The 9,279-nt window shown below is 63.7% G+C and overlaps 1 protein-coding gene across 2 annotated transcripts; it reads left to right on the forward strand.

The window, feature by feature from the left end:
• The first annotated feature begins 498 nt into the window (after nucleotides 1-498).
• On the forward strand, nucleotides 499-8,540 carry TP53 (tumor protein p53). 2 transcript variants are annotated; one of them, XM_075041988.1, is made up of 11 exons: nucleotides 499-594; nucleotides 1,537-1,690; nucleotides 1,782-1,827; nucleotides 2,528-2,716; nucleotides 3,603-3,789; nucleotides 4,134-4,246; nucleotides 5,961-6,070; nucleotides 6,476-6,597; nucleotides 7,118-7,197; nucleotides 7,776-7,861; nucleotides 8,158-8,540. In XM_075041988.1, the coding sequence occupies exons 1-11, from the start codon at nucleotides 531-533 to the stop codon at nucleotides 8,246-8,248; spliced, it is 1,242 nt and encodes a 413-aa protein (XP_074898089.1). In that variant the 5' UTR covers nucleotides 499-530; the 3' UTR covers nucleotides 8,249-8,540. The 2 variants fall into 2 exon arrangements, with proteins under 2 accessions (XP_074898089.1, XP_074898090.1); XM_075041989.1 differs by having other exon boundaries at nucleotides 2,531-2,716.
• Nucleotides 8,541-9,279: the final 739 nt, after the last annotated feature.

A 9,279-nucleotide genomic window follows, 5' to 3' on the forward strand; every position in this document is an offset into this window, starting at 1 on the left:
GCAGCCAAGGGGTCCCAGGGGGTCAGGGGGGTCCCAGGTGTCCAGGGGGGGTCCCAGGGGTTCAGGATGTGAACCAGGAGCCTGTAAAAAAGAGACCCAGGAGTTTTGGGGGGGGGGGGGGGGAGAATCACAGGGGGGGACCCAGGCATCCAGGCCCGGTCCCTACCTGATTCAGCGTCGGAGCAGCTCGGGGAGGGGGGGGACAAAGTCCCCTGGGGGGGGGGTCGGGGGTCACTCGGCCGCCTGGGTCCCCTATGGGGGACGAGGGGGGGGTCCCCAGCGTCCCGAGCCCCTGTTAATGATCCACCCCCCCCCGTGCAAAGGGCGCTTTGGCCCATAAACCCCGCCCCCTTCCCCCCGGGGCGGGGCCTCCTGCCCCAACCACGCCCCCTTCCCCAGGGCAGCCCCGGAGGGGCTGCCCTGGGGGAAGGGGGCGTGGTTGGGGCAGGAGGCCCCGCCCCCCCGCCCGTCTTTCCTGCCCTCACCCAAGATGGCGGCGCGGCTTCATCCCCGCCCCGCCCGCGCGGTGCATGCCGGGACAGGAAGGGACGCGGGGGGATTCCCCAGCGCGTGCAGCGGCGGGAGCGGCTGGAGGTAACGGGGAAGGGGGGGGATCCCGTATCCCTCTTTTTTTGGGGAGGGGGGAGCTCCTGAATGCCTGCGTCCCTCTATTTTTTTTGGGGGGGGGGGGGGTGTCCCAAATGCCTGTGTCCCCCCCCCCCGGGGGGTGTCGCGGACTCCTGGGTCCTTTAATTGGGGGGGGGGGGGGGAAGGCCTGGGTCCCATTTTGGGTTCCCCAGGACGCCTGGGCTCTCTATAAGGGGGGGGGGACGACACGACACTCTAGGGGGGGGTGTGGCCCCCCCCAAAACCGGCCCGAACCGGCCGGATCGGCCTCTCTTCCGCCCCCCCCCCCCCCCCCGCGGGGCGGGTTTTGCCAGATTCTGTCTGGTTTTGTCTCATTTCACTTCCCCGTGGGGGGGGGGGGGGGGGGGCAGGGGGGTTCCGCCCCCTCGAGTGACCTGCAGGGACCCTGGTGTCCGGGTGACCCCCCCCCCCAAAGAGCACCCAAGCGTCCAGGTGAACCCCCACCCACCCAAAAGGGACCCAGGCATCCAGGTGACCCCCCCCAAAGAGGGCTCCGGCACTTGGGTGACACCCCCCCTAAAAAAGAACCCAGGTGTCTGGGTGTCATCCCCCCCCAAATGGCACCCAGGCGTCTGGGTGTCATCCCCCCCCCCAAAAGGTGTCCAGGAATCTGGGTGACCCCCCCAAAAAAAGGACCCAGGCATCCAGGTGACCCCCCCCCAAAAGGGACCCAGGTGTCCGGGTGACCCCCCAAAAAAGGACCCAGACACCCAGGTGACCCCCCCCCGCCAATGGCACCCAGGTGTCTGGGTAACACCCCCCCCCCCAAAGGAGACCCAGGCATCCGAGTGACAGCCCCCCCCCCTCAAAGCACCCAGGTGTCCATGTCCCCCACCCCCCCAAAAAGCACCCAGGGCACCCTAACTCCTTGTTCTCCCCCCCCTCCAGGGGACCCAGGTGTCCGGACAGGCCCCCCCCCACCCAAGAGGGGACCCAGGCGTCCGGTGCTGCCCCCCCCGCCGCCCCCCCCGGCCCCCCCCATCATGGCGGAGGAGCTGGAGCCGCTGCTGGGGGGCGAGGGCTTCCTCGACCTCTGGAACATGTGAGTGGGGGGGCACGGGTGTCGGGGGGGAATTGGGGGGGGGGGGGTGTCACCCTGGTGATCTCTGACCTTGACACCCCCCCCCCGCCAGGCTCCCTGATAGCATCCACTCGATTCCCGAGGAACTGCCGGAATGGGTAAGTGCTGGGGGGGCCGGTGACCCCCAAAAGGGGACCCAGGTGTCCTGACACCCCCCCAAAAAGGCACCCAGGCATCTGGGTGACCCCCAAGAATGGCACCCAGGTGTCCTGAGACACCCCCCTCCCCTCAAAAAAGGACCCAAGTGTCCTGAGGCCCCCCCCAAAAAGGGACTGAGGTGTCTGGGTGACCACCAAAATGGCACCCGGGTCTCCTGAGACCCCCCCCAAAAGGGACCCATGTGTCCGGGTGACCCCAAAATGGGACCCAGGTGTCCTGAGACCCCCCCCTACCAAAAGGGACCCTGAGACCCCCCCCCAAAATGGGACCCAGGTGTCCTGAGATCCCCCTCAAAAAGGGCACCCACGTGTCTGGGTGAAACCAAAATGGGACCCAGGTGTCCTGAGACACCCCCCCCCCCAAAAGGGACCCTGAGACCCCCCTGAAAAGGGACCCAGGTGTCCTGAGACACCCCCCCCCCAAAAGGGACCCTGAGACCCCCCTGAAAAGGGACCCAGGTGTCCTGAGACAGCCCCCCCCAAAAAAAGGGACCCATGTGTCTGGGTGACCCTGAAAGGGGACCCAGGTGTCCTGAGACCCCCCCCCCCAAAAGGGACCCTGACCCCCCCCCCCCCCCCCAAAAAAAAGGGTTCCCAGGCATTGGGGTGCCCTAACCTCCTCCCTCTCCCCCCCCCCCAGCAGGAGCTGAACCCCCTGGACCCCCCCGCGGACCCCCCCGGGGGGGTGCCGGTGCCCCCTGTCCCTGCGGACCCCCCTCCGCCGGTGCCCCCCTCCCCGGTGGTCCCCTCCACCGAGGACTACGAGGGCCACCACAATTTCCGTTTGGGCTTCATCGAGGCCGGGACCGCCAAGTCCGTCACCTGCACCGTGAGTTGGGGGGGGGACACCCAGGGGGTGGGGGGTCCTATATGGGGGACCCAGGTGTCTGGGTGCTGGGGGGGGGGGGGGGGTCATGGTTTGGGGACCCAGGTATCTGAGGGGTCTCATCTCGGGGTCCCAAGCATTGGGGGAGGGGGTCCTGGGTAGGGCACCCAGGTATTTGGGTGCTGAGGGGGGTCCCAAGCATTGGGGGGGGTCCTAAATAGGAGACCCAGGTATTTGGGTGCTATGGGGGGTCCTAAGCATCTGGGGGGGGTCCTAGATAGGGTACACAGGTATTTGGGTGCTATAGGGTCGCAGTTCAGGGTCCCAAGTATTAGGGGGTCCTAAATAGGAGACCCAGGTATTTGGGTGCTATGAGGGGGGTCCCAGCTCAGGGTCCCAAGCATTGGGGGGGGGCCTAAATAGGAGCCCCAGGTATTTGGGTGCGATGGAGGGTCCCAGGCATTGTGGGGGGGGTCCTAGATAGGGGGTCCAGGCGTTTGGGTGCCATGGGGGGTTTCCATCTTGGGGGTCCCAAGCATTGGGGGGGGTCCTAGATGGGGAACTAGGTGTCTGGGTGCTATGGGTGGGGGTCGTGATTTGGGGACCCAGCTGTCTGAGGGGTCCCATCTCGGGGTCCCAAGCATTGTGGGGGGGTCCTAGATAGGGGATCCAGGTGTTTGGGTGCTATGGGGGGGTCCGATCTCGGGGTCCCAGGCATCTAGGGTGTTCTCTACAGGACACCGAGGTGTCTAGATATATGGGGGGGCGCCTAAATAGGGGACCCCCGCTACCCAGAGGGTCCAAGGTTGGGGTCCCATGTATCTGGGCAGTATGGGGGGGGGGGTCCCAGCTTGGGGTCCCGCACATGCTGTGTCTTGTCCCCCCCCAGTACTCCCCAGAGCTGAACAAGCTGTACTGCCGGCTGGCCAAACCCTGCCCGGTGCAGGTGAGGGTGGGGGTCCCGCCCCCCCCCGGGGCTTTGCTCCGCGCCGTCGCCGTCTATAAGAAATCGGAGCACGTGGCCGAGGTGGTGCGGCGTTGCCCCCACCACGAGAGATGTGGGGGGCCCGGAGACGGTGAGGACCCCCCCTTGGGGATGGGCGGGGGGCTTGGGGGGAGGAGGTGAGGTATTGGGGGGAGTGGGGGGCTTGGGTCTGTTGGAGGGTCTCTTGGGGGTTTGGGGGGAGTTGGGGGGGCATTGGGGAACTGGGGGGGTTGGGGAGAGGGTGGGGGCCTTTAGGGGGGTCTTGGGGGAATTGGGGGGGTATTGGGGGGCTGGGGGGTCATTGAGGGGCTGAGAGGTGGAAGGGGTTGGGAATGTGGGGGCGCAGGGGGGATATAGGGGTGTTTGGGGGTGCAGGGGGGGTGTTGAGGGTCAGGGCCTGACTTGGGGTGTCCCGTTTCCCCCGCCCCTCCCCAGGCCTGGCCCCCGCGCAGCACCTGATCCGGGTGGAGGGGAACCCCCAGGCTCGTTACCACGATGATGAGACCACCAAGCGACACAGCGTGGCCGTGCCCTACGAGCCCCCCGAGGTAACACCACCCCGAAAACCCCAGACCCCCATACCTCTCCAGGACCCCAAATATCTTTCCTGGGCCCCCCCCGATCCTCCCCCAGACACCCAATAACCCCCCTAGCACCCCCAAATACCCCCCCCCAAATTCCACGGTCCCAAATACCTACCTAGAACCCTTAAATACCGCCCAAGGACCCCAAATACCCCCAGGTACCGCCAAATATCTCAAGACAACCGAATATCGTGCAGGTACCGCCAAATATTATTCGAGACAAGTAAATGTTTCTCGTGAATCCCAAATACCCCCAAATAGTCCTAAGTGTTTCTTAAGAAAACTAAATATTTTTTAGAAACTCAAAATATTGTCAGATACACCAAAATATTTTTTTAAGACAATGAAATATTTCTCAGGGACCTCAAATACCCCCCAGATACCCCTAAATATCTCTCAACACAACCAAATACCCGCTAGAAACCCTAAATACACCCCAGTTACCCCACCACCCCCAAATATCTCCCCGGGATCCCTAAATATCCTCCTCGATCCCCAAATATTTCTCCTGGGACCCCCAAATACCCTCCAGGAGTCCCAAACGCCCCTCAAGTACCCCTAAAAAGACTCCTGAAACACCTGAATTCCCATCAAGGATCCCAAATACACCCCCAGCCCCCCTGAATACTCCCTTGGGATTTTTAAATATTTTATTGAGAACTTAAAATGTATTCAAGTGACCCCAAATCACTTGCTAGACCACTGAATGCTTGTATTAGCACCCCCACTCCTGCCTCAGACCCCAAATACTCTCTGAGACTCCCAAATATCCCCCCAGGACCCCCCCAAATGCCCCCCAGGGACCCCAGTACCTCTCCAGGAATCCCAATACTTCTCTTGGGATTCCTAAATACTTTCCTAGACCCCAGAACGCTTTCACAGGACACAGCCCTCCCTAAATACACCCCATGGATGTTAATACGTCTCCTGGAACCCCAATACTTTGTTTCCGACACTAAATATTTCTCTAGACACCAAAACACTTTTCCTGAGATCCCAATACCTCCTCTGGAACCCTAATACTTTTTCTGGAACTCCTAAATACTTTTCTAGATCCCAAAACACTCTCTCAGGACGCCCCCTAAATGCCCCCCAGGGTCCCAATACCTCTCCAGGGACCCCAGTATGTCCCCTGGGACCCCAATACTTGCTTTGTGACCCCTAAGTACTTTTCTAGACCCCAAAATGCTCCCCCAGAGCCCCCCAAATGCCCCCCAGGGACCCCAATACCTGTTATAGGAGGTATAGTTGCTCTGTGACCCTTAAATACTTCTAGACCCCAAAATATTTGCCTAGGATTCTTCCTAAGCGCCTACCAGGGACCCCAATACTTTTCTTGGTGCCTCTAAATAGTTTTTTAGACCCCAAAATACTTCCCCAGGCCACTGCCTAAATACACCCCATGGACTCCAGTACCTTTGCATGGATCCCAATATGTCCTCTGGGACTCCAGTACTTCATTTCGGACCCCTAAATATTTCTTTAGACCCCAAAATACTCCCCCAGGATACCCCCTAAATACCTCCCCTGGGACCCCAGTACCTCCCTTGGGACCCCAAAACTTCCCCTGGGACCACAAATAGCCCCCTGGGGTGGGCTGGGGGGTGGATTTTGAGGTGCTGGGGGGGTTTGGGGGTGCCTCCTTCCCCGTAACGAGGTGTCGCCGTCCCCCTCCCAGGTGGGGTCCGACTGTACCACGGTCCTTTACAACTTCATGTGCAACAGCTCGTGCATGGGGGGCATGAACAGGCGCCCGATTTTGGCCATCCTCACGCTGGAGGGGCCGGGGTGAGCCGAGCACTGGGGTCGTGTTTGGGTCGTCCCCCCCCCAGATGTCTGGGTCCCCCCTGCCCCGAACACCGGGGTCCCTTGGGAGGGGGCTCTCTGGGACCCTTCGGGATACCTGGGTCCCTGGATGGGGGGGTATTGCTGGGGTGGGGGGGGGTCCCTGGATGCCTGGGTTCTTCGGTGAAGGGCGGGGGTCCCTGGGGATCCCTGGACACCCAGGTCCTTGGGTGGGGGGGTGTTTTTGGGGATCCCCAGGCTCCTGGGTCCTTGGGTGGGGGGTCCCCAGATGTGTGGGTCCCCACCCAGACATCTGGGGTTTTGGGTGGGGGGTCCCTGGGGGTTTCTGGACACCTGGGTCCCCCACCGGACTCCTGGGTGTGTGTCGTGTGTGTCCCCCCCTCCCAGAGGACAGATTTTGGGGCGTCGCTGCTTTGAGGTGCGGGTCTGCGCCTGCCCCGGCCGGGACCGCAAGATCGAGGAGGAGAATTATCGCAAGAGGGGCGGGGCCAAGGGCGGGGCTAAGAGGGGTGAGGGTGGGGCCAAGGGGGGGGTCCAGATATGTGGGGTTTTCTTGGGGGGGGGGGGTACCTGGATGCTTGGGTCCCTTGGGGAGGGAATGTCCTTGGGGGTCCCCAAGACACCTGGGTCCTTGGGGGGGGTCACTGGGTCTTGGGGGGGGGGGGGGAATATTCCTGAGTCCCCCCCCAGATAGGTGGGGGCTGGGGGGGGTCTATAGGGGTCCCTTGGATGGCTGAGGGGTTTTTTTGGGGGGGTCCCTGGGTCACCTTGGACACCTGGGTCCCTTAGGGGTTCCCTGGGGGTTCTCTGGGTACCTGAATCCTTGGGGGGGGTCCCTTGGGGGTGGGGGGGTCCCTGGTGGTTCCTCGGCACGTGGGTCCTTTGAGGGGGGGGTCCCTGGGTCCCTCCCAGATGCCTGAGGCTCCCCTGGACACTTGGGTCCCACAGTGGGGTTAGGGTGGGGGTCCCCCCTAAGGTACCTGGGCCCCCCCGGATGCCTGGGTCCCAACTCTTCCCCCCCCCCCCCAGCCCTGTCACCCGCAGCTGAAGCCCCCGAGAGCTCCAAGAAGCGGGTGCTGAACCCCGACCCCGAGGTCTTCTGCCTGCAGGTCAGTCCTGGGGGGAAATTTGGGGTCCCAGGGGGGCAATTTGGGGTCCCATGGGTCAGTTGGGGGTCTCGGGGGGGGGGGGGAATTTGGGGATCCCGGGGGGGGGGCAGTTTGGGGGTCCCAGGGAGAAATTTGGGGTCCCATGGGTCAGTTGGAGGTGGTGGAGAGCAACTGAGGGTCCCAGGAGGCAGTTGGGGGTCCTGGAGGGGATCTTTGGGGGTCCTGGGGAGAAATTTGGGGTCCCATGGTCCACTTGGGGGTCTCAGGGAGGGAATTTGGGGATCCCTTTGGGTAGCTGGGGGTCCCAGGGGCAATTTGGGGGTCCCAGGGAGCAATTGAGGGTCTGGGGTCAGTTGGGAGTCCTGGGGGGGCCATTTGGGGGTACCAGCGAGAAATTTGGGGTCCCCTGGGTCAGTTTGGGGTCCTAGGGGGACAGTTTGGGATCCCAGGGGACAGCTGAGGGGTCTCGGGGACAACTTGGGGGTTCCAGGGGCCACTTGGGTGGTCTATAGCTTGGGGGGGGGGTCAGGACCATCCCAGACACCTGAGGGTTTTTTTTTTCTGGGGGGGACACACAGGTGCGTGGCCGCCGCCGCTACGAGATGCTGAAGGAGATCAACGAAGCGCTGGAGGCGGCCGAGGGGGGGGCGGCACCGCCACGGCCGTGAGTCCCGGACACAGGGGACCCCCCCGGGGTGGGGGGGGGGGGGCGGACACCTGGGTCCCCTTGGGATGGGGGGGCAGCTGCGCGCCTGGGTCCCCTGGGGGGGGTCCCAGATGCCTGGGTCCCTTGTTTGGGGGGATTGGGGGGGGGTCCTGAATGCCTGGGTCCCTTTTGGGGGGGGGGGGGTGTATGAGGGTGGGTGTCAGGTTGCTGGATGCCTGGGTCCCCCTTTGGGGGGGGTGTGGTGCATGGGGGGGTATGAGGGTCCCTGACCCCCCCCTTCCCCTCCCCCCCAGGGTGAAGGGTCGCCGCCCGCGGGGGGAGGGGCTGGTGCCGCGCTGCGGGAAGAAGCTGCTGCTGAAGGGGGAGCCGGTGGACTCCGACTGACCACGCCCCTTTTATGGAGGCCACGCCCTCCCTGTCCCGCCCTGCTCTCCGTGAAGCCACACCCATCTTGCCCTACCCCCGCCTCCTAACCCCACCTTCTCTTAGCCACGCCCCCTTCCCAGCCACTCCCACCCCCTGGGCTAAGCCACGCCCTCTGGCGTTCTAGCCCCGCCCTTACGGCCTTGACCACGCCTCCTTGTCCTGCTCCCTAGCTCTGCCCCTGTCGCTTGGCTCCGCCCTCGGCGTGTTTTTAGGGGGGTTTTTATACAATAAACGTCATTTTTGTACCGCCCCCCCCCGCAGACCAGTTTGGGGAGGGGGGAGCCACTGGGGTCCCAGTTTGGGGGACTTCCCAGTATAGGGGAACTGGAGAAGTCCCAATTGGGGGGGGGATGATTGTCCAAGTATGGGGTAACTGGGGGGGGGGGGGGTCCCCAGTCTGGGTGGGGGGGGCACTGGGGTTCCAGTTTGGGGGGAGACCCCCAGTATGGGGTAACGGGGAAGGTGGGGGGGGCAAAGAGGAAGAGAGATAACTGGAGGTCCCAGTTGGCAGGGAAAGCCTAATATGGGGGGGGGCAGTTTGGGGGAGGGGGGTCCCCCAGTATGAGGTAACTGGGGGGGGGTATCCCAGTCTGGGAGGGTCATTGGGGGACAGGTATTAATGGTCCCATTTGGGGTCCCCACATAGGGCGGGGGCATGTTTAATGGGGGGGGGCCTTCCCGGATGCCTGGGTCCCCCCTTCCTCCACCCCACCCCGCAGCCCCCCCCCCCCGCCTGGGTCCTGCCAAGGCTCAGCCTGGAAAATTCCTCCGTCCCCTTGATTTGACCTTGAAACGCAGCCGGGGGGGGGGGGGGGGGCACGGACATGACACCCAGGCATCTGGGGGGGGACAACCAGGCGTCCGGGGACCACACACAACCCCCCCTCAAAGGGACCCATCACCCACCCCCCAAAAAAAGGGACCCAGGCATCGGGGGGGGCACCATCTGGCTGGGATTAGGGGGGATCAGGGGGGATTTGCCCCCCCCC

This window comes from Buteo buteo, chromosome 12 (genome assembly GCF_964188355.1).
Source record: "Buteo buteo chromosome 12, bButBut1.hap1.1, whole genome shotgun sequence".
In the NCBI taxonomy this organism is placed as follows: Eukaryota; Metazoa; Chordata; class Aves; order Accipitriformes; family Accipitridae; genus Buteo; species Buteo buteo.